The sequence below is a fragment of the Pantherophis guttatus genome, chromosome 2, assembly GCF_059756535.1.
Source record: "Pantherophis guttatus breed Tessera chromosome 2, ASM5975653v1, whole genome shotgun sequence".
NCBI classification, from domain to species: Eukaryota; Metazoa; Chordata; class Lepidosauria; order Squamata; family Colubridae; genus Pantherophis; species Pantherophis guttatus.
In genome coordinates this window covers 288,114,019-288,138,468 of record NC_142064.1, presented here as the reverse complement: position 1 = coordinate 288,138,468, position 24,450 = coordinate 288,114,019, and the positions used below count along the sequence as shown (strand labels likewise).

The 24,450-nt window shown below is 42.6% G+C and overlaps 1 protein-coding gene and 1 pseudogene across 5 annotated transcripts in view; one reads left to right on the top strand and one right to left on the bottom strand.

Annotated features, from left to right (window-relative positions):
• LOC117662541 (uncharacterized) overlaps nucleotides 1-23,612 on the top strand; it is a 33,359-nt pseudogene extending 9,747 nt beyond the window's left edge. The window contains exons 5-6 of the transcript XR_015732011.1: nucleotides 592-1,946; nucleotides 22,442-23,612. The product of XR_015732011.1 is annotated as an uncharacterized LOC117662541 (transcript). The remainder of the gene's footprint in view (nucleotides 1-591; nucleotides 1,947-22,441) is intronic.
• LOC132710714 (uncharacterized) lies at nucleotides 8,210-17,440 on the bottom strand. Of its 4 annotated transcripts, none has more exons than XM_060687627.2 (6): nucleotides 17,182-17,440; nucleotides 14,241-14,771; nucleotides 12,986-13,103; nucleotides 12,783-12,862; nucleotides 11,608-11,734; nucleotides 8,210-10,847 (listed from the first exon to the last, which is right to left on the bottom strand). In XM_060687627.2, the coding sequence occupies exons 2-6, from the start codon at nucleotides 14,655-14,657 to the stop codon at nucleotides 9,007-9,009; spliced, it is 2,583 nt and encodes an 860-aa protein (XP_060543610.2). In that variant the 5' UTR covers nucleotides 14,658-14,771; nucleotides 17,182-17,440; the 3' UTR covers nucleotides 8,210-9,006. The 4 variants fall into 4 exon arrangements, with proteins under 4 accessions (XP_060543610.2, XP_060543606.2, XP_060543609.2 ...); XM_060687623.2 differs by having other exon boundaries at nucleotides 12,747-12,862; nucleotides 17,182-17,404; XM_060687626.2 differs by having other exon boundaries at nucleotides 12,747-12,862; nucleotides 12,986-13,100; nucleotides 17,182-17,343.
• Nucleotides 23,613-24,450: the final 838 nt, after the last annotated feature.

The following is a 24,450-nucleotide window of genomic DNA, read 5'->3' as shown; positions in this document are numbered from 1 at the left end:
TAAATATGAACCAGTTGCTAAGCATCTGAATTTTGATCACATGAGCAGAGAATAATTATACAGTATTAACTGTTTTGCATGTTAACTAAATTTAACTGGTAAATCAGATTACAGCTGGTCAATTATGACCACAATTGAACCCAAGACTTATGTTGCTAAGTGAAACATCTGTTAAGTGAGTTTGCCCCATTTTACAACTTTTCTTGCCATAGCTGTTAAGTGAATCATTGCATTTGTTAAGTTAGTAATATGGCTGTTAAGTGAATCTGGATTCCCCATTGACTTTGCTTGTCAGAAGTTTGCAAAAACTGCTCCCATGACCCCATGACCCCGCAACTGGTCATAAATATGAACCAGTTGCCAACCATCTGAATGTTGATCATATGACCATGGAGTGGTTGTAAGTGTAAAAAACAGTCATAAGCCCATTTTATCAGTGCCATTGTAACTTTGAATGTTCACTAAACGAAGTGTTGTAAGTTGTGGACTACCTATATAGTCCAAAATTCAGAAGGAAATTTATATGACATCCTACAGTTTGATCTTTTGTCTAACCTTGCTATTATTTTCATTTTTTCTCTTCCTCTGAAGATAATAACGGGCAGGGGAATGAAGATTTCTGTGAACTGTTCCAAGTGATCAATGCTGGAAAGGAAATTGAGGAGCCTGCAATTCAAATGCAACTAGAAAACCATGAGAGAAACGAGTCAGAAAATTGGAATCCGGAAAGCTCGTCTTCCATCGATGCTCAGATGCAAAACGTTCTTGTCGAAGAAGAGACAATAGATAAAGAATATATTAGGAAATCTGTGGAGCTAAGCGAAGGCATATTAGATGTAAATGAAGAATATCTGATTAAAGGAGAAGACGATCTATTCAGAGATGATGGAGAAATTTTGACTTTCACACTTTCTGCTGAAAATAGGTCCCTCCCCTCGCAAAAATGGAACCACCCAGAAGAGAAGCCATATAAATGTTTGATATGTGGAAAGAGCTTCAGAAGAAGCGGCCATCTTAATTCCCACAGAAAGATCCACACAGGGGTGAAGCCATACAAATGCATGGAATGTGGGAAGGATTTTAGGGGAAAGCGTGAACTTATTTCCCATAAAAGGATCCACACAGGGGAAAAGCCATATAAATGCATGGAGTGTGGAGAGACCTTTGCTCAGAGCAGCCATCTTACAAGTCACAAACGGATCCACACGGGGGAAAAACCCTACAAATGCATGGTGTGCGGAAACGGTTTCACGACAAGCAGCTCTCTTACTCGCCACAAACGAGTCCACACAGGGGAGAAGCCGTACAACTGCAGGCAGTGTGGAAAGTCCTTCGCTCAAAGCGGTTCCCTTGCTTCCCATACTAAGACGCACGTACGAGAGAAGGCGCACAAATGCGTGGTATGCGGAAAGAGCTTCAGCACGATCAGCTATCTGATTTGCCATACACGGATCCACAGCGGGGAGAAGCCCTATAAATGCATGGAGTGTGGAATGACCTTCGTTCAGAGCCGCTATCTTCTTTCCCATAAAAGGAAACACACCGGGGAGAAGCCGTATAAATGTATCGAGTGCGGAAAGTGTTTTAGTGAGCGCAGTTCCTTTATTTCCCATAAGAAGATTCACACAGGGGAGAAGCCCTTTAAATGCATGGAGTGTGGAAAGACCTTTCTGGAGAACCGTTATCTGATTTTCCACAAGAGGAGACACACAGGGGAGAAGCCCTATAAGTGCATGAAGTGTGGAAAGACCTTTACTCGGGTCAGTACCCTGAATTCCCATAACCGGATCCACACAGGGGAAAGACCATATAAATGCATGGAATGTGGAAGGGACTTTAGATGGTACAGTGAGTTTACTGCCCATAATAGGATCCACATGGGAAAAGCCACGTACATGCATGCGGTGTGGAAAGAGCTTTGCTCGGAGGAGTACTCTTACTTCACATAACAAGATCCACACGGGGGAAAAACACATAATTGCATGGAATGTGAAAGGGGCTTTAGATGGATGAGTGATTTCACTTTCCATAAAAAGATGCTTGCAAGGGGAGAAGCCTTATTAACGCATGGAGTGTGAAAAGATCTTAGCTCGGAGCAGATATCTGACTTCCCAACAAGAGATCTGGATGGGCGAAATCAAATAATTTCATGCAATGTGCAAAATGCTTTACTAAGACCAGTCATCTTACCTGCCATAAAACGAACCACATGGGGCAAGCCATATTAATGCAGGGAATGCGAGAAGAGCCTGAAGTCATCTAAAGTCACTTACAAGGATCTACTTGGGCAATAATCCTTATAAATGATACATCTGCTTCAGTACACGTGCATATTTTGCCTTTCTGAACCAAACAAGACGAGGAATCCCGATTGCTGATTGTGACTTTTGAGAAGTAGCAAATTCCAAGGCCGAAATGAGGATCAGTGAAGATACAGGTCGTATTTCTCATTAAAGGAGGTGGGAAGGCCTATAATTGCAAATAAACGGCCTTTTTTCCTGTGAGCGATCCAAAGCCTGCTTTGCTGTGGAATTCAAGGGTACGACTAAAGCTAATAGGCATTGCATTTCTTTGTTTAATTTGTATGGCTGCCTAACTCAACCTAGTGACCCTGAGAAGCTTAGAAGTCTAACATTTTAAAACCATTTAAAAGACATTAAAGTAATAAAATGCCCACAAAACATTTACCTGTAACCTTAGATTAAATCAAATATATTATGATTTCATTCGTATCATGTATTTTATTATCCTTGGACGCAATTAAAAACGATAATCGTGGAATTGCTTTTGGAGAGGGTTTAGGAATCCAGGTTGAAATCATTTACTTAAAGGCAGCTTAGCAATAGCGCCTAGTGTTGTGGAGATATCCACCCCGTTGAGTCTATTCTTAGCTGTGTTTAGCGCACACAGAATGGTTAAAGCAAGTAGCTTCGTTAAGATAAAATTCTTGGAGGGGAAGACCGATATCTCACCAAGCATCCAAGAGTCAGTTTTGATGAGTCAGAAACACAGATGTGATAATATTGACACATAGAAGATATATGGAAAAGCATGCCAAAAATAATGAGAATAACCTTAAAAGGACAATGCTAGCCTTATTACCCAATCTTTTTTGAAGGTCTACTGATTATGAGCTATCATGGCTGTAAAATATATTTATCACCACAGAGATAGATTTTCTCTGGATAGAACTGTTCCTAAACTGATCCTTTAGGTATTCCAAAGATGCATTTTCTCATGGAATACAGAATATTAAAATGGGAGGGCACTTCAGATGCCTTTTAGTCCAATCCCTTGCTCAAGCAGGGGACCCTATACCAGTGATAGCTAGCCCTTTTTGGGTGTGAAAAGCCGGCACCCATAATGCAATGTGCGCCCCCCGCACATGTGTGCACGACCCCCACACATCCCCCACGCATGTGCATGAGGTGTGGGATTCAAAAACTTTAGCAACTTGCACCACAGCGGGGAGGGGGTGTTTTCACCCTCGCAAGGCTCTGGAAGCTTTTGTCGAGCCTCAGGGAGGGCGAAAACAGCCTACCCTAGGCTCTGGAGGCCCGCCGGAGGCTGGAAATGGGCCTGTTTCTGCACTTCTGGAACGCATGCGGCGCTCCCCCCACACTCCGCCCACCCCAGCACATGCATGCGTGTCTCCCACATGTGTCCCGCCCCCTGCGCATCCTGAAAATCAGCTGGCTGGCGGGAGATGTGCCCATACGCAGTAGACATGAGCTGGGCGACGGCCCATGTGCCCACAGAGAGGGCTCTGCGTGCCGGCTATGGCATGTGTGCCATAGGTTCGTATACTTTATTTGGCCACGTGTGATTAGATACACAATGAATTTGTCTCCCATGCAGAAGCTCTCAGTGTATATGCAAAGCAACAGAGTAGTAATCATAATACCAATAAGGGGGTACCAGATTTGGATTACCAAATCTGCATTTCTAAAAGTTGGCCTCAGTTTCTGCTTGGGGGCAGGGAGACTGGTGCTGGTGTCTGTCTCCCTTAAGATTTTTCCCCATTTCTCCATTAGGGGAAATATTCTATCTTGCCTTTTTAAAAAAAGAATATTTCCCAAAATATTTCATTCTTCTCGGGTGGGGGTGGGGGTTTCCTACAAGAGGCTGAACAGCTAAGAGAACTAGGACTAGGTTTAGCCTATTAAAGAGTGACATATTAAAGAGTGACTTGGGGGTGACATGATAGCTGTCTTCCAATACTCAGACTACTCAGGGTACCATCAGTCAAATTATGCCGACTGGCGACTCCCAGGGGGAGGGCCTTCTCTGTGAGGGCTCCAACCCTTTGGAATGAACTGCCCCCGAGATACGAAATATCCCTGATCTCTGTGCTTTCCGCCGTGCCCTCAAAACCCTGATGTTCCAACAAGCGGGCCTAAACATATGAACATGTGAATGTTTTTAAAATGATATCTAGGTTCTATTTAATTGGGCCAAACTATGTTATAATAATAATTTTAATTAGCAATTTTATGATGTTTGTGTATCTATATTTTTCTTGACTGTACACCGCCTTGAGTCCTACGGGAGAAAGGCGGTATAGAAATATAATAAATAAATACTTGAGGGGCTATCAATATGTGGAAGCCGGTCGGAGAGATTCAACTGGGGAAATAAGGAGAAATTTCCCAACAGCGATAACAATCAGTGGAACAGCTTGTCTCCTGGAGTTAGGATGCTCCATTGTTGGAGGCTTTTGAGAAGACTCGTCAACCATTTGCCCAGGATGATATACAGTCTCCTGACTTGGGCAGGGGGTTGGACCAGAAGGGCTCCAAGGTCCCTTCCAACCCATGATTCCTTGAAAATGGAAAGATGGATACATTCAAAAGTTGTCCAAAGCCGCTGGATTGAGAAGATTGTGGATTGGGAGAGAGGAGGGAAGAACACCTCACCTAGGGATGAAATCCAACAGGTTCTGATAGGTTTTGGAGAACCGGTAGCGGAAATTTTGAGTAGTTCGGAGAACCAGCAAATACCAACTCTGGCTGGTCTCAGAGTGGGGTGGGAACAGAGATTTTGCAATATTCTTCCCCAGGAGTGGGGAGGGAATGGGGATTTTGCAGTATCCTTCCCCTGGAGTGGGTTGGGAATGGGGATTTTGCAATATCTGTTCCCCAGGAGTGGGGATTTTGCAGTATCCGTTCCCCAGGAGTGGGGATTTTGCAGTATCCTTCCCCTGCCACACCCACCAAGCCACACCACGCCCACCAAGCCATGCCCACAGTAGTAAAAAAATTTGAATTTCACCCTTGACCTCACCCCATTCCTAAGAGGTCTGTAAGGGGTGTGCATAAGCGCACCAACATGCCTACCGTCCCTGTCCTACTGTCCCCATGTATTTGTATCCTTATCTTGTATTCATGTTTATACTTATATCTGTTATCTTACGTGTTTGACAAATAATAATAAATAAAAATAAATAAACTTCCTTCTTCCCGCTCCCACCCCCAAACTCCATGGAAAAATGGTTTCCTTCTCCACTCCTGGCATGAGCAGTTGCATTGCAAGCAGAATCCTCCAGGGGCCGCCCTCTTGCCAAAGGAAGGTAACGTCAGGCGCTTCCCCGCTAGAGGGCGAAACTGGCTTTCCAGAGGAGGAGTGTGTGTCGCCCAACCCTCCTCTGGCTTCAAACCCGGTTCCTATGCTCCCCAGCTGCCCTCTCCATGGAGGGCAGAGCAGCAGCTGAAGAAGAACCGGGGATGCCAGGAGGCGGTGGGGATTCGGGGGTCCCTTCCCTTACCCTTGTCTGGGGGAGAGCCCGAGTGGGGGGAGGGGAGGCCCAGCAGGAGAGGAGAGAAGCCGGGCGAGGAGGCAGGATTCGCACCAGGGTCCCCGAGGGCCCCATCCTGTCTTCGGATATGGGGGGGCAGGGGGTGGGGGAGACAAGCAGGGTAGCATCTCCAGATTCATCTCCTTGAATCAGAATAGATTAGAATGGAATAGATTAATATTAATTAATTGATTAGAATAGAATAGATTGAATCATCCATCTCCAGATTCATCTCCTTGAATCAGAATAGATTAGATTAGAATGGAATAGATTAATATTAATTAATTAATATTAATAGATTAGAATAGAATAGATTGAATCATCCATCTCCAGATTATCTCGAATCAGAAGATTAGATTAGAATGGAATAGATTAATATTAATTAATAGATTAGAATAGAATAGATTGAATCATCCATCTCCAGATTCATCTCCTTGAATCAGAATAGATTAGAATGGAATAGATTAATATTAATAGATTAGAATAGAATAGATTGAATCATCCATCTCCAGATTCATCTACTTGAATCAGAATAGATTACATTAGAATAGATTAATATTAATATATAAACGTTTAAATTTTGTAAATCCTTCTGGCCATGCCCACTCCGTCCCTCCACCCCACCCCCAGGTCAAGCACAACCCTGATGCGACCCTTAATGAAATCGAGTTTGACACCCTTGCCTTATATCATCCTGGTCAAAGAGATGTCCAGTCTATTTTTGAAAACCTGCAGTGATGGGAGCACCCACAATTCCAGGAAACAAGCTGTTTCATTCATTTAAGTATTTTCGCTCTCAGGAAATTTCTCCTTACTTTTAGGTTGGATTGTATGTATGTATGTATGTATGTATGTATGTATGTATGTATGTATTTATGGAATTTCTATACCGCCCTTCTCCCGAAGGACTCAGGGCGGTGAACAGAATAAGATTTCATATACATATAATATATACATTATTATATATTTATATTTATAAACAGTAAATAATAAATTGAGTCAACTTAGTGTATCTGCTAAGACCTTGGCATAGAATTTAGATGTTTATGCTTGCCCTGCTTGTTGAAACAGAAAGGTCTTCAGGGCATGTCGGAAAGTGCGAAGATCTGGGATTATTCGTATTCCAGGGGGTATTTTGTTCCAAAGAGTAGATGCACCCATAGAGAAGGCTCTCTCCCTTGGAACTACTAGACGACATTGTTTTAATGATGGTACTATGAATAGGCCTACTCTCTGAGAGCATATTGGTTGGTGGAAGGTTATCGGTTGCAGCAGGTGGTCTCGTAAGTACTCAGGTCTTAAGCCATGGATCACTTTAAAGGTAAGAATCAACACCTTGAAGCGCACTTAGAAGGCCACCGGAAGCCAGTGCAGCTCGCGTAGAAGAGGTGCTACATGTGAGCGCCATGTTGCTCCCATAATTACTTGCGCGGCCGCATTCTGGACCAGTTGGAGCTTCCGGGTGCACTTCAAGGGGAGCCCCATGTAGAGAGCATTGCAGTAGTCAAGTCGGGAAATGACGAGGGCTTGAGTGACTGTGCGTAATGAGTCCCGGTCTAGAAAGGGACGCAATTGGCGAATCAGTCTTTAACGAGCTTCCACCCATTACTTCTTGTCCTGCCCTCAGATGTTATGGTGAATAAGTCAGTCCCCTCTTCTGTGACAGCCGCTCAAATACTGGAAGGCAGTTATCACATCCCCCCCAATCCTTCTTTTTGACAGGCTAGTTATACCTAGCTCCCTCAACCATTCATCATACAATTTAGCCTCCAGACCGTTTGATCCATATTGCTATCTTGACGATTCCTTCTCAAGGCAACTGCTTTCTTCTTTGGAAGATGAGGTGCAACTTGATCATCCTGCACTCTGTTCTGCATTGAAGAAGAACCTTTGAATATCTACGGTTGTAAGAGTCACCATCAGTGAGTTAAAATGAGACCTTACAATGTCCTAAAGAGGCCAACATCCAGCCAGGATTCTTGCTTGCTGCTCAGTAATCCCTGAGGTTAAATTAGAACTCCCAGATTTGGGATACTAAACTCTGACACACTAGCACAAGAAGATTAAAAAATATATATCCTAATTTATTGCTGCCATCTAGAACTGACCTACATCTTTTATCCCAGATATAGCATTCTTCTTGAAATGTATTTGAATATAAGTAGCATTCTTCTTTTCAGACCCATTTCTATACTGACTATCATTGACTTCATTTTTCCTCTTTGCATTAATGTGCAGTGTAGCCTCATTCATATAGAACAGGGGTGTCAAACTGGCGGCCTGTGGGCTGGGTGTGTCATGTGCAGGCCACGCTCACCCCAACTCCGCAAAAGGAAAAAACATTGCGATACGTCACGTGACGGCAATGTGACATGGTGAGTTTGACACTGATGGTATAGAACATCCAAGCAAACATTTTAGGAAAACGTTGTTTTATTTCTATGACAACTGTGAATGGCATACAGTATATACCCATTGTCTGTAAACTAAACAAAAAATAAACTTTAATTCCTATAAAAGCACCATGAATATCAGTTACATTAATAAACTGCCAAAGGAAAACATCTCACCCCTCACCCCTCTCTCATGAAAAAATAATCTTTTTGCAGTTGGAACCCAAAGTAACAATATAAATGAGTGTTCGCTGAAGAAGTCCATTCCGTGTTAGGCCTGAAGATTCTCTAATCTTTCACGCATGATTTTCTTCTGTCCATCACATTATGGCTAGCAAAGGACTTAAATCAGAATCAGAAGAGAGCTGGAAGGGACCTTGGAGCACTGGTAAAATCCATTTTTTTTTACTACCAGTTCTGTGGGTGTGGCTTGGTAGGCATGGCATCACTGGGGGGAGTGGCTTGATGGGCGTGGCAGGGGAAGGATACTGCAAAAGCTCCATTCCCTCCCCACTCTGGGGCCAGCCAGAGGTGGTATTTGCCGGTTCCCCAAATTACTCAAAATTTCCGCTACCAGTTCTCCAGAACCTGTCAGAACCTGCTGGATTAACTCCTGTCTTGGAGGTCTTCTCGTCCAGCCCTCTGCTGGACTTGGATAACAGGACGTCTCTGTATTTTAGGACAATATTCCTTCGTATGAATCCTTTGCACTCAATTCAAATTACTTCCCCGTTCCACTTATATAGACTTTTTGGGTGGACTTATTGATGAGAAATTAGGTCAAAACCCTAACTAAAGCTCTTCCCCTACTCTCTGCAGTTACTTCTTTTTCAAGTGGGCCCTCCTTCTATGTGAAGTAAGGTTACTGCTAGTTTTGAATGTCTTCCCGCACACCTTGCATTTGTAATGTTCCTCCCCTGTGTGGCTCCTGTTGTGATAACGAAGCGCACTGCTGCAACGAAAACACTTTCCGCATTCCGTACACTTAAATGGTTTTGCTATTAAGTGGATCCTTTCATGGGAAATTAGGTCACATCCCTGACTAAAACTCTTTCCACATTCCGTACATTTATGGGGTTTCTCTTCTGAATGGATCCTTTTATGGAAAGAAAGCTTACCACTCGTGATGAAGCTTTTCCCACACTCGGCACATTTATATGGCTTTTCCCCCGTGTGAGTTCTTTTATGAGAAGTAAGACTGCTATTCCATTTAAAACATTTCCCACACTCCGTACATTGATATGGTTTCTCTGTCCTATGGACTCTTTTGTGATAACAAAGCTGAGAGAAGCTTTTCCCACATTCCAGGCATTTGTATGGTTTTTCCCCTGTATGACTCCTTTTATGAGAGATGAGGTGACTACTTTGACTGAACCTCTTTCCGCACTCCATACATTTAAATGGCTTTTCCCCAGTGTGAGATCTGTTATGACATGTAAGGGCAGCGCTCTTCTTGAAGCTCTTTCCGCACTCCATGCATTTATATGGTTTCTCCTCTCGGTGCGTCTTTTCATGACGCACAAGCGATCCCATTTCAGGGAAATTCATCCTGCACACCATGCATTCATATGTTTTCTCTCCTATATGGATTCTTTTGTGGTATGAAAGGGAGCTGCTTTTCTGGAATCCTTTCCCACATTCCACGCACGTGTATGGTTTCTCTCCCTTATGGCTCCTTTTATGAGAAATTAGGTAAGCCCTCTGACTGAAACTTATTCCACACTCTGTGCATTCGTTTGAGTGAATTCTTCTATGAATAGAAAGAGTGCTGCTTGTACTGAAGCTCTTTTTGCACTCCCTGCATTGATACGGTTTCTCTCCTGTGTGGATCCTTTTATGGGAAACCAGACAATGTTTCCATCGGAAGCTTCTTCCACACACTGGGCATTTATATGATTTCACTTGTGTGTGGATCTTTTGATGAGACCTAAGGGAACAATTCTGACTGAAGCTCTTTCCACACTCCAGACATTTATATGGCTTCTCTCCTGTATGGATCCTTTTATGGCAAGTAAGATCAGAGCGCCTCCGGAAAGTGCTCCCACATTCCGTGCATTCATAGGGCTTCTCCCCGCTGTGGATCTTTCTATGATAATTAAGGTGACTACTCTGAGAAAAGTTCTTTCCACACTCCATGCATTTAAAAGGTTTTTCCCCACTGTGGGTTCTTCTGTGAGAATTAAGATGGCTTTTTTGACCAAAGCTCTTCCCACACTCCAAGCACTGGTATGGTTTCTCCCCTGCATGCATCCTTCTGTGGGAAGTAAGATAATTGCTCCATTTGAAGAGTTTCCCACACTCCAGGCATTTATATGGCTTTTCCCCTGCTCTTCTCCTTTCAGCTAAAGAAAGAGTTTTTTTCTTATATTTTCCTTTGTCCAACAATTCAGAACCTTCTCCTTTAGTATAAATTCTGCTGTTTTTATTTACTACTACTGTGTCTTCGAATACTTCCTTTCTTTTCCCTAACATCTTCTCTTTTTCCCTTCCTTTCCAAGGTTGTTGTTGAAGGGCATCTTGATTCTGAATACAGTGAGGATTGATTTTTTTCCTCCCCTGTTTTTTTGACTGATTTTTCTCTTTTATAAGTCTTTCTTCTTTTTTCTGATTAATCTCTTGAAATGGTTCCTGGCAACCGTCATTCTCCTGCCCATGAGCTCCTTGAGAAGAAAAGAGAGAAGAAAAATTGGATGAAGCTAGGGGAAAGAAAAAGAATCAAATCAAGGGTAAATAAATTCCCTCCCAAGATTTTGTTGACTTATTACAATAAGAAATAACCCATTGTTGCAACATTTATTCATTGTGGACATCTGATGGGATTATTACAATTTCAGGAATATAAAGATGCATGGTCAATATGCAGATGTAGTTTCTATTTAAGGAACCCCTTCAAAAGTCAATTTCTGTTAAATAGCAAACCAATTCAAGTAAATCATTTCTATTTTATGTGGTTCATAGGACAAGCAGGCAGCTTCTTGTCCTACACAAGAAGTCACTGTGAAGGTCAGAAGTCAGATCATTAGGTCCATAATAGAATAGAATAGATTTATATTGATATTGTTTCCTGATTCCTAATTTGTACCCTATGACTATCATTAAGTGTTGTACCTTATGATTCTTGATGAACGTATCTTTTCTTTTATGTATCCTGAGAGCATATGCACCAAGACATTCCTTGTGTGTCCAATCACACTTGACCAATAAAAAAGTTCTATTCTATTCTATTCTATTCTATTCTATTCTATTCTATTCTATTCTATTCTATTCTATTCTATTCCATTCCATTCCATTCCATTCCATTCCATTCCATTCCATTCCATTCCATTCCTTTATACAGAAGATGAGATCTGGTTGGAGAGAAATGTTTGGCTGAATCTGACCACCTTCTAAACGTTTGCAGGCTGAGCAGGGGACTCTTACCCAGAGAGGCCACATTCTGAGAATTCTCCAGCATCACTTCCTCGTGGAGGGCTTTTTGGTGGGCATCCATTTGAGACCACTCCTCCTCAGAAAAATACACCGCTACCTCCTCAAAGGACACAGGACCCTGAACAAGGAAACAAATTCCCCTATTAACAGACGACGACAGATTTAGAAGTTCAAAAATCACATAAGGGGCAATGAGTGAAAGATAAGGATGTAAAACTTTATATAAGAAAAGGGGCAAAGTTCACAGGTTTTCACCGAACGCACAGTTGGGACAAGTTTAATTTACATGACGGAATTTCCCATTCAGTAACACAGTTAACTCCTGAATCAATTGGCAGTTGGACCTCAAACACACAGCCGTAATGGGGGGGAGGTGTCCTTCCTAACATATTAGCTAATATGAAGGTGAATGTATGTGTTCTAGGAAAATGTTGCAGGATCCAATCTCGATCGGTCACAGGGACCAGAGGTTTTGTCTTCCGAGTTCTCTGTCTTGTGTTGGTACCCATTCTCAGGGAACTCTACCAGAATGTTCTGGTAGAGAGAAGTTCACCGAGGATGGGCTTCAGCACAAGTCCAAAAGCTCAGAAGACAAAACCTCTGATTCTGGTGACCGACCCGGATTGGATGTTAGCTAATGTCCAATGTATCTCTACACTGACTGAACAGCATCACAAATGTGCTGGAGAATTCATATTAGGATCTGTGTGAAGGCCATTAACCCGAGGATGACCAATTTCTGCTTTTCAGATTATAGGGAATATATTTGTGGTTCAAACTTCCAAGCCCAAGATTCTTCTTCTATCTGATTAGCTTCAATGGATCCTTTCTGAAAGTCTCATAAAATATTTCTATTCCATTTACTATGTAACCTATCTCCTAAAGAAATATTAAATTGCAGATTCTACTTTACGCTGTTCTTCAAACCAGAGGGTCCTTTTTCCCCCCTCCTGAGACTAGATTTCAAATGATGCTTTTTTAAAATGTAAATGTTATTTATCAATTTGGAAATGTGATGTTAGGTAATGTTCAGTTCAGTTCTGAACTGAAGCTTCTTGGCTGAGAAGCGAAATGTTTTCAAGGAGAAAAAAAAACCCCCCAGGAAGACTAGTTGCCTTTTGGAAAAGCACCTGTTTCCCTGCATCTTCTGAGATTTGTTCTGCTACCTGAGCTGGAGCTTCAGCTACGTCTTCAGCTTCACTGGAACAAGATGGCTGTACGAATACAAATGAGATGGTTCTGTTCCCTGTGAAGGAGACAACAGCGATAAAAGAATAATTTTTAAAAACCCAACAAATAAAATATGGAAAGGCATTCTATCCAAGGGGAGCCAGAACATTCACACTGCTTAGAACGACCTTTCTCTTACCTCCTGAGGTGCCCTGATCAGGATCTTCGGTGGAGAAGGGCTCGAAAAGCAGCTCCTCAGAGGGATATTCTCTATCTGGATCTTCAGGGATGACAGCTGAGGGGGACTCCTGCTGCTGCTGAAACAGAAGGAAGGAGAAAAGGAATAGAAGAAAGGAGAAAAGGATGAATGGACCAACAGAGATGAAGTAATGGATATTTCTCAATCCACAATGCTGTGGTCCCTTATATCCATCAGTGGAGGTGGAAACTAAAAAGGAAACATTTGCCCCAAATGGAAGGAACTGAACAATCTGCCACAAGAGTTTATTTATTTCAGTTTAAAAAAACCCGTCAGCTGAAGTTTTTGTGGCGGTTTACAGTAGAAGAGAAACAAATGTGTTCTTAATCTTAAAATGCCAGAAATCCCCATGCCATGGTTGACTTGCTACGCAATCTGCTCGCAACCATACAATAATGGGAGGGGGAGGGAAGGCATTGGAATGTAAGGGTAGCTTGGGAGGGAAGCTCTGGAATGCAAGTGTGCCATCTGGAAGCCGGAGACAGTTCCACCCCCAAGGTCACCAAAGCGGAGAATGTCCGAGGCAAACCGATAGTTCTCAAAACAAGCCAGGTTCAACTGATTGGTGGGCAAAGGACCATGTGACAATAAAGTTATTCTAAGTCTATGTCTATGGAAGGAACAGGGAGGAAAAAGGGGAATTTATCTTATGCTGTTGTGCGTGAAATGTTAGAACTGGCTTTTCCACTCCTGTACCCACTTCTGTTTTTTTTTTCGCTTGGAGAAAAAAATTATGTCTCAGGAGTTTCTTTTGCTGGCTACCATATTGGGGATGATTGACACCCTACTATTGAAACCTAGAAAACTGATGGCAGAAAAAGGCCTAGTGGAAAATGGGAGTCTGCCCTTTGACTATTTATTGAATTATTAATTTCTGTCAGATGATACATGTGCTTATCCCATTCCCAAGCATGTTTAACTGTGGAAACTGATCAAGGAGAGTTTCGACCTAGAAATGAGAAATTTTCTGATAGCGAGCAATCAACCAATGGAACGGCTTGCTTTCAGAAGTTGTGGGAGCTTCATCACTAGAGACTTTCAAGAAGAGACTGAAAATGGTGTAGGGTCTCCTGCTTGGGCGAGGAGGGGGGTTTGGACTAGATGACCTTCAAGATCCCTTCCAACTCTTGTTAATCTGTTAAACTATAGTATTATATTTGGAACCATTCTAAGACCCCAAAATGAAGATGTCTACCTGCAGATTTTTCTGCTGCTTCTCTTCCACCTGGCTCATGAGGAAGCCTTCAGCCAGGGCCACCGCCTGGGAGCTGGTTTTTGCTCCACACTCCTGAACCCACCTTTCCATTTCAGGGGGCAGGAGGGCCAGGAAATGCTTTAGGATCACCAAGTCCAGCATCTGGGCCTTCGTGTTCCTTTCTGGCTGCAGCCATTCATGGTAAAGTTGGTGGAATCGGTTGCAAAGTCCTCGGGGACCCTCAGTTTCTTGATATTGGAAGCTCCTGAAGTTCCATGGCTGAACTTCTGAACAGGGGATGGTTTCCTCCTCCGGGATCTTCTGCCCAGTGGTTGCCCAGATCTTGTCACAGCTCCCAACCTGAATGGCAGAAGGTTCTTCTCCAGTTGCCTCACTTGCTAAATGTGGCGTCTCCATCTTCCTCCTTTCTCCAACACAGCTTTAAATGGGGCCACAGATCTGTTCACGCTCCTTGTTCATGAGATATTTTTGTGTCTAGGCAAGGAGACAAGATGCTTCCGCCCTATACATCTGCAACGGAAAAGCACAGAGAACGTTAACAAGTGACATTTTAATCTTTTAAGAACTCCCTGCAAAATGTCAGACGAAGGATTCTTTTGAACTGGCATAGGGATGGCATAATTTGGCAGTTCGAATCTCACGAGGCTCAAGGTTGACTCAGCCTTCCATCCTTCCGAGGTTGGTAAAATGAGGACCCAGATTGTTGGGGGCAATATGGTGACTCTGAAAACTGCTTAGAGAGGGCTATAACCTTGGCCATTAAGCAAAGTGGTTGCCAAGCCAAATGGACTGCACTGATGCTCTTGGAATTAAGGAGAAACTTCTAGGAACTTCCTAACACTGAGGATAACTAACCAATGGAACAGCTTGCCTTCAGAACGTATGGGTACTTCATCACTGGAGGTTTTTAAGAAGAGACTGGACAGCACTTGTCTGAAATGGTTGTAGGGTTTCCTGCCTGAGCAAGAGGTTGGACTAGAAGACCTCCAAGGTCCCTTTCCAGCTCTATACTGATGGATGGATTGATTAATACCACATGGGACACTGGAATCCTCACTCAAATGAACCAGACTAAGAGTGAGGACAATAAACCAGTGGAACAGTTTGTCTTCAGAAATAGTGAGTGCTCCATCACTGGAGGTTTTTAAGAAGAGACACTAGACAGTCACTTATATGAATTGATATAGGATCTCCTGCTTGAGTAGGGGGCTGGACTAGAAGACATCCAAGGTCTCTTCCAGCTCTATTTCTATTCTATTCCTATCCTATTCTCTATTCCATTCCATTCTCTTTTCTATTCTCTATTCTATTCTGTCTAGTCTCTTTTCTATTCTCTTTTCTAGATTCTAGTCTATTCCTATATTCCCTATTCTATTCTCTACTCTTTTCTAGATTGTTTTCTATTCTTTATTCCCCTTTCTACTCTCTAGTCTCTTTTCTACTCTCCACTCTCTATTCTAGATTCTATTCTATTCCTAACTTAGATTCTATTCTATTTATTCTATTCTCTACTCTCTTTTCTAGATTCTATTCCATTTCTACCCTATTCCTACCCCATTTTCTTTTAGTCTATTCTCTATTCTTTTCTAGATTCTAGTCTATTCCTATATTCCCTATTCTATTCTCTACTCTTTTCTATATTGTTTTCTATTCTTTATTATCTTTTCTACCCTCTAGTCTTTTTTATTCTCCACTCTCTATTCTAGATTCTATTCTATTCCTAACCTAGATTCTATTCTATTTATTCTATTCTCTACTCTCTTTTCTAGATTCTATTCTACTTCTACCCTATTCCTATCCTATTTTAGTCTATTCTGTTCTCTATTCTCTTTTCTAGATTCTGTTCTATTCTTTATTCTCTTTTCTATTCTCTTCTCTACCCTGTAGTCTCTTTTCTATTCTCTACTCTTTTCTAGATTCTATTCTACTTCTACCCTATTCCTATTTTATAGTCTATTCTGTTCTCTATTCTCTTTTCTAGATTCTAGTCTATTCTTTATTCTCTTTTCTATTCTCTTCTCTACCCTGTAGTCTCTTTTCTATTCTCTACTCTCTTTTCTAGATTCTATTCTACTTCTACCCTATTCCTATCCTATTTTATAGTCTATTCTGTTCTCTATTCTCTTTTCTAGATTCTGTTCTATTCTTTATTCTCTTTTCTATTCTCTTTTCTACCCTGTAGTCTCTTTTCTATTCTCTACTCTTTTCTAGATTCTATTCTACTTCTACCCTATTCCTATCCTATTTTATAGTCTATTCTGTTCTCTATTCTCTTTCTAGATTCTAGTCTATTCCTATATTCCCTATTCTATTCTCTACTCTTTTCTAGATTGTTTCCTATTCTTTATTCCCTTTTCTACTCTCTAGTCTCTTTTCTACTCTCCACTCTCTATTCTAGATTCTATTCTATTCCTAACTTAGATTCTATTCTATTTATTCTATTCTCTACTCTTTTCTAGATTCTATTCTATTTCTACCCTACTCCTATCCTATTTTATTTTATAGTCTATTCTGTTCTCTGTTCTCTTTTCTAGATTCTATTCTACTCTTTATTCTCTTTTCTACCCTCTAATCTCTTTTCTATTCTCCACTCTCTTTTCTAGACTCCTATTCTATTTCTATCCCATCCTTCCATTTTGGCTACTTTGCTTGCTTCTCCTCTGCATTTTGCTTGAATGCAGCCAGTTGCACCTCCTATCTCTGCTGCAAAAAACATCCCATCCTCCTGCTGGGTTTCTGCAATGCAAGCGCCTTCTCTCCCCACTTTAGGCTTTTTTCCATGCATGCAAAAGGGGCGGCAGGGGAACATGGGACCCCGGGCTTCTCCCTCCCTTCCCCAGGACTCAGCACTTTGGAGGGAGAGATTGCACGCCTCCCTCCATGCGTCTCCAGCTCCACGGGAAAAGCTCCCCCAACTCACCGAACAGCCTCCCGCCTGCACCTCCGTCCTCGCAAAACTTTCCCCGCAGCCGCATCGCCTCCTGCAGAACAAAAGCGGTTAAAACGAGCGAGGGTCAGAGTCCTAGAGTGGCCACGCTTTGGACGACGTCGCTCCGCCTGGCTTGGGCACGCATGCGCCGTTGGCCCGGCTGCGGGCGCCCCTCAGTAAAGATGGAGAGGCCCCGGGCAGCCTCCGAGCTTCAGGAGGGGACGGCGCATGCGCGGGGCGACCGGCGAGTGAACTGTGGCGGGAAATGACGTCACTTGGAAAGGCCGGTTGGGAGCTTTCCCGAAAGAATCCGAATGGGAGCCTTTCTGGTGGGGGGAGTTGAGACACTTACAGGGGTGGGCAACTATGGCCCTTTTATGACTTGTGGACTTCAACTCCCAGAATTCCTGAGCCAGCCATGTTAGCTCAGGAATTCTGGGAGTTGAAGTCCACAAGTCATAAAAAGGCCATAGTTGCCCACCTCTGACTTAGGTGTGGGGGGAAATCCCGTATCCCATGTTCCCCTGCCACGAATTTCCATGCTCAAGCCAGGCAACAGGGCTCTGCCAGGCACGACCCTGCTCGTCTGAATGGGCAGCTTTGTGTTGGGGCAGGAACGCAGATAGGCAAAATCCGCATCTTAAATTCCATCTTCTGAGTTCTGGGGAAGGGGGTGGCCTGGGGCCCATGTTGCACTGCCACCCCTTTTCATGCCTGAGGACGGTTCTGAACATTTCATTACCAAGCTAGTGTTGAAACTGTAGGAAGTTAGCACCCACCCCTTTCCTGGAAGAATGAAATATTTTAGGAAATATTAAAAAGGCAGAATATTATGTTCCCCTGGTTGAGAAATGGAGAAGCATTTTTTAAAGAGAAAGCAGCTTCCAGCTTTGTCACACACACCTTTGTTAATGGGCCATAATCTGCAACACAATAGCAACAGAAACTAACACAATGGGACCCATCTAGGACAGAAACTTACCACATGGCACCTGGGAAGATTACATCAGCCAGCAAGGCTAGCTAAGACCCCCACCCCCTGGGAGTCTGACAACCAATCAGGATACTCTTTTTGGGCCCCAGGAAGTTCAAAGCCAGAGAGAGCATAAAACCCCGGTGACTCGCTGTATCTGCCCTTTTTTCTGTTCAGGAACTTGTTGGAAGAAACATCCTTCTGGGTTCTGCTCCAAGTGGGGAAACAGACACTGGAAACATGGAGACTGCTTGGAAAGATGGTTTAATGGTGGACAGGATCACATGGCTTGAGTTCCTGAATAGAAAAGGGGCAGATACAGTAAATCCTCGGGTTTTTATGCTCTCTCTGGCTCTGCATTTCTTGGGGCCCCGAAAGAGTATCCTGATTGGTTGTCAGACTCCCAGGGGGTGGGGGTCTTAGCTAGCCTTGTTGGCTGATGGTCACATGTGCTTCCCAGGTCACATGTGGTGAGTTTCTGCTGCTATTGTGTAGAGGGCTAATCCTATCTTTGTTGGATCTTGGGCAATTCCTACTATGGCTCTGCCTGAAGGAGGTAGATCTTTGTTATGTAGAATAGACTGGCCCAGGCCTTATTGGCCCATTGACAAAGGGTGGGGGGCAGGAAGATGGGAGCTGCTTCAAAATATGCTTATCCCAGGGAAATATAATATTCTGCCTTTTTCATATTTCCTAAAATATTTCACTCTTCCAGGAAAGGGGTGAGTGCTAACTTCCTACAATCTCAAACCATGTGATCCTGTCCACCATTAAGCCATCTTTCTAAGCAGTCTCCATGTTTCCAGTGTCTTTTCCCCCACTTGGAGCTGAACCCAGAAGGATGTTTCTTCCAACAGAAGGAAAAAGAAGCCTTTCCTTTTAAGGATTGTTGGAAGACAAGAGTTTTCCCTTCTTGAATTCAAAACTCCTGGAGATAACTTCGAAATGATTGGAGGTCAGCTGCTTGAGCGCAGAATTAGTTTATCATTTATATAGGAATGTTGTGGATTTAATAAGACAAACACAACCTTTGGGTTAATCAGAGACAAATTTATATATTGCGCAATAGGTTCAAGGCTCTGTACATGAAGCGTTGAACAAAGACAGAAATTAGGTACAATGGTTTTATACCCTTCTAGACAAAGGATTCTGTTAACTCAGCAATTCATATGGTCATATACATTTATCATTTTTAATTGACATTTCCTAATTACAGAGTTTGCAGAACAGTTATAATAATTCTTCTAAAAAGTTACTGAAGCATAGATTCAAATCATCTTTTGACGATAGACAACTCTTAACTCATGTGGATCCCCTTGACCTAACCAACCTTTAAGCTGTATGTCATTAGAATGTTCCTTTCTTCTGACAACTTAGAGGCCTCCTAGAGGAACCAAAAGGATTTTGGCTGAGTTTGTACTTTTTCCAACCGGATGCATTGCTTTTTAGAATAGAGTGAATAGAAAGTTATCCAGTGGTCATCTATCAGAGCCCGCTTCATTACATTAGGAAGGCAGGCAAGAAACAAATACAATCACAGCGTTCCGAGCCTGTTTGAGCTGTAAGAAAAACCCCTTTTTATATCCTAAAAGGTCTTTTGATTTTTTTCTATGTGACCCTTTAAAGACTTTTGAAATTCTTTTGATTTGGCATGTGAATCCTTTGATTTGTGTGTGTGATTGTTTTATGGTGTTTAAACCCTGCTTTTTTTTTTTTGTGATTGGGTGCTTCCGTCCTGGATCTGGCAAATATGTAATTGTTTTATAGTCCAATTTCTGTTTTTCCTAGCCCTTTGTAGTTGTTCGGTCCCTATAATTAATCAGTTTGTTATTACTGTTTTAGTGAATATCTCCTTTTCTCATGTGTTTAAAATTCTAATTACTTTGGCTTGATTTCTTTTCCTTTTTGGGTGTTTCCTTTTTTTCTGTGTCCCATACCTGTTGGGATGTTGCAGGCCCCTGTAGTTTTGTCCTTCCTTTGTTGTGGAAATTAGGGTGGCTTCAGCTTCTTAATGGCCCATTGACAAAGGTGGGGGCTGAAACTTCTGCCTGAGTTTCTGCTTATTTTCTTTTAGGGGAATTTTCCTGCTCTTTTAATATTTTTTTTTTTTGAGTTTCTTTTCCTTTTTCTAGGAGAAGGGTGAATCGTATCTTCCAACATTAGGAAATATTAAAAAGGCAGAATATTGTTTCCCTGGATGAGAAATGGAGAAGCATGTTTTAAAGACCTTCTTGCCCCCCCCACCCTTTGTCAATGGGCCAGAGGCAGAAACTCAATTCACTCCCATCTTTGTCAAAGGACCATCATCTGCAACACAATAGGACCCATCTAGCAACAGAACTCACCACATGGCACCTGGGAAGATTACATCAGCCAGTAAGGCTAGCTAAGACCCCCACCTCCTGGGAGTCTGACAACCAATCAGGATACTCTTTCAGGGCCCCAGGAAGTTCAAAGACAGAGAGGGCATAAAACCAGGGGACTCACTGTATCTCGCCCTTTTCTGTTCAGGAACTTAAACCATGTGATTCCTGTCCACCATTAAACCATTTTTCCAAGCAGTCTCCATGTTTCCAGTGTCTTTTCCCCCCACTTGGAACTGAACCAAGAAGGATGTTTCTTCTGCTGCTTTAATGGTGGACAGGAATCACATGGCTTGAGTTCCTGAACAGAATCACATGGCTTGAGATCCTGAGTAGAAAAAAAAAAGGGGGGGGGACGAGATGCTGGGAGTGCCTTGGTTTTATGCCCTCTGTTGTGCCCTACCTCAGAGTTTCCTGTTTCTGTACAAGAAATTGGTTTCAGACTCCCAGGGGGCGGGGGTCTTAGCTAACTTTGTAGCTTGTCTCCCAAGCTTGCTTGAGCCTTGCCATGTGGTGAGTTTCTGTTGCTAGTGAGTTTCTGTTGCTAGATGGGTCCTATTGTGTTGCAGATGATGGTCCATTGACAAAGGGGTGGGTGGGAATGAGTGAGCTTGGCTGAGGCCTTAATGGCCCATTGACAATGGTGTGGGGGAGGGACAGGGAGCTGCAGGGAGTTGCTTTGTCTTTAAAACATGCTTCTCCATTTCTCGTCCAGGGAAATATAATATTCTGCCTTTTTAATATTTCCTAAAATATTTCATTCTTCTAGGAGAGGGGTGGGTGCTAACTTCCTACACTAGGTAACATCTTCAGCGGAGTTATAGGAAGGGCAGGACCGATGGAGGAGAAGATAAAAGTCAGAGGCCTCCGCAAACAACCCCCATGAGTTGCCCCCTCCTCATCACCCTTCAGGATAGCTGAACTCCTTTTATAAATGGCATTATAAATAATTATATTCAGTGAAGCGTCTGCATTTCCTGCATCAGATGAGGAGAGGACATCTCTCTCTCCTTCTGTCCTGGCCCCTTTTTACAGAGGCATGATGGATAGCATTTTAAAAAACTGCATCACGGTTTGGTTTGGTGGCAGCAGTGTCTCAGATAAAAAGTCCATACAGAGAGTGGTGAGGACAGCAGAGAAGATTATAGGAACCTCGCTTCCCATTATTCAGGATGCTGTTTATAAGAACCATGTGCTTATAGCTCAAAGTGTTGTGAGACACCCCACACACCCACTTCACGGTCTCTTTCTGTTGCTCCCTCTGGGAGGAGGTTTCAAGGTATCTATAGCAGGACTACTAGATTCTGTAACAGCTTTGTTCCTGCGTCTTGTAAACTCTCAGCATTCTTTCTTTTCCACCATGTACATGTATACACTCAAACTACACTGTGATGCTTCTCTGTGTCGTGTGTGTATGGGCTTTTGAAAGTTTTTATTGATCATAAAATGAAAACTACCCATTTGAATATCACCCATGCAATTTTATGTATATAAATGTCGCTGGGAGTTGTGCGGCATATAAATTTAATAAATAATATCCTGGCAATATGCTGACATTATAAACCATCCAGAGAGTGCTGGAAGTGCTATTACTATTGCTATAATAATAATCCCACCAGAAATATAAAATTAACAATCAGATTTTTGAAAGTGTTTTTTTTCCAGGAATTTCCTTGGCAGGTAAATTACTGTCATTTTTTAATTTTATTGTATTTCCCAAATTTTGCCAAAATGCTCATTCTTTTCTTCCGCTCAGGAGCTACTGAGCAAAAACAGGAGAAAAAGAAGGAACCATTCCAATGGATCAGTCAGAAAGAGAGAAAAGAGTTTCTTGCAGATCAAGTGGAATTAGAAAGACAGAAGAGAAACCTTTCAGGAAATGGGAGTAAGAACAGCTGCCCAAAACTCACTCCAGGAGAGCAGCGTGAATGGGAAGGCTTCTAATCTGATGTTTCCTTTTTCTCTGCATGAACGCGATCCCGTGGGAGAGAAACCATACAAATGCATGGAATGTGGGAAAAGGTTCAGGTGGAAACCTGCGTTTATGTCCCATAAAAGGATCCACACAGGGGAGAAACCCTATAAATGCATGAAGTGTGGGAAAAACTTCTGTCAAATCAGTTCCCTGATTTCCCACAAAAGGGTCCACACGGGAGAAACCATACAAATGCGCGGAGTGTGCGAAGGGCTTCCCTACAAGCAGCAACCTTTCTTCTCATAGAAAGATTCACTCAAAAGAAAAACCACACATCTGTGCAGAGTGCGGAAAGAGCTTCAGGAGGGCCAGTGATCTGACTTCATAAAGGGACCCACTCTGCCGAGAAATCCTACAAATGTGCGGAATGTGGAAAAAGCTTTTACACGAGCAGGCACCTTAATTCCCATCGTACCATTCACACCGGGGAGAAGCCATTTCAGTGCCTGGTGTGTGGGAAGCGTTTCCGTGTATATTGGTCCCTTACTTCACACACACACATACACACAGGGGAGAAGCTGCATAAATGCATGGAATGCGGAAAGCGCTTCCGCAACAGCAGTAGTCTAACTTTCCATGTCAGGACTCACACAGGAGAGAAACCTTATAAATGTATTGAGTGCGGAAAGTGCTTTACTCAGAGCAGCAACCTCATTTCCCATAGAAGGATCCATACTGGGGAAAACCCTGTAAATGCACGGAATGTGGAAAAGGCTTCAGTCAAAGCAGTGACCTTACCTCCCATAAAATAATCCACACGGTAGAAAAACCCTATCAATGCCTGGAGTGTGGAAAGAGCTTTCGTTGGAGTACTGCTCTTACTTCTCATTAAAGAATCCACACGGAAGAGAAACCCTATAAATGTCCCGAGTGTGGAAAAAGTTTCAATACAAGCAGTAACCTTTCCACCCACAGAAGGATCCACTTCAAGGAGAAATCTTATAAGTGCATGGAATGGGGGAAGAGCTTTAATACAAGCAGTAACCTTTCTACTCACAGAAGGATCCATTTGAAGGAGAAACCTTATAAATGCATGGAGTGTGGAAGGAGCTTTAATCAGAATTTTGACCTAATTCCTTATCAACAAATCCACATGGTGGAAAAAATATGAATATGTGGAATATGGAAGGGCTTCAGTTTCCCTATAAATTTTGCAGGGTGTGCAATGGCTCAGCGGTTAAAGACTGAGCTTGTCAGCTGGAAAGTTGACAGCCCAGGTTTGAGAGCTGAGTGCCGCACGATGGGGTGTTATTGGCCCCAGCTCCTGCCCCCTTAGCAGTTCAAAAACATGCAGATGCAAGTAGATAAATAGGTAACACTTTGGTGGGAAGGTAGCAGTGTACTTGGCTCTGATTACATGACCACAGAAGTGTCTTCAGACAATGCTGGCTCCTTCAGCTGAGAAATGGAGACGAGCACCGCCTCCTAGAGTCAGACACAACGGGGAAACCTTTACCTATGAATCTTGCCCAGTGCAAATAATGTATACAACAGCTAAGCATTCTTGTATAAACAGAAGATATCAAAAGTTTGATGACTAAATTTCCTTGTTTCCTGTAGAATGATCAGCATGGAATTAACATGGTATTTTGGAAGAATTCCTGTCGTAAAATAAAAGGAACCGGATAAACGCATCAAACGGTGAATGAGATCCATTTTATTTTACAGGCTCTTCATAAATTTAGTACCCAACTATGGATTGCAGCAAGATTTAGGATGGAAGTGCAGAGGTAGAGCTGAAGGGTTATTTCTCTAATACGACTGATTGCAAGACATGGTTACTCTATTGACCTCTGAAAACCTTTTAAAGATTAAAGAACCTTGATGGAAATAGACATCTTTTTACACTGAGATATTTGATATTTACTGATGTTGTTTTAATTCATTTATTTTTTGCAGATCCTTATTTTCTGAAATTGTAATCCAGTAGTTGGATTTTAAGGAGAGTC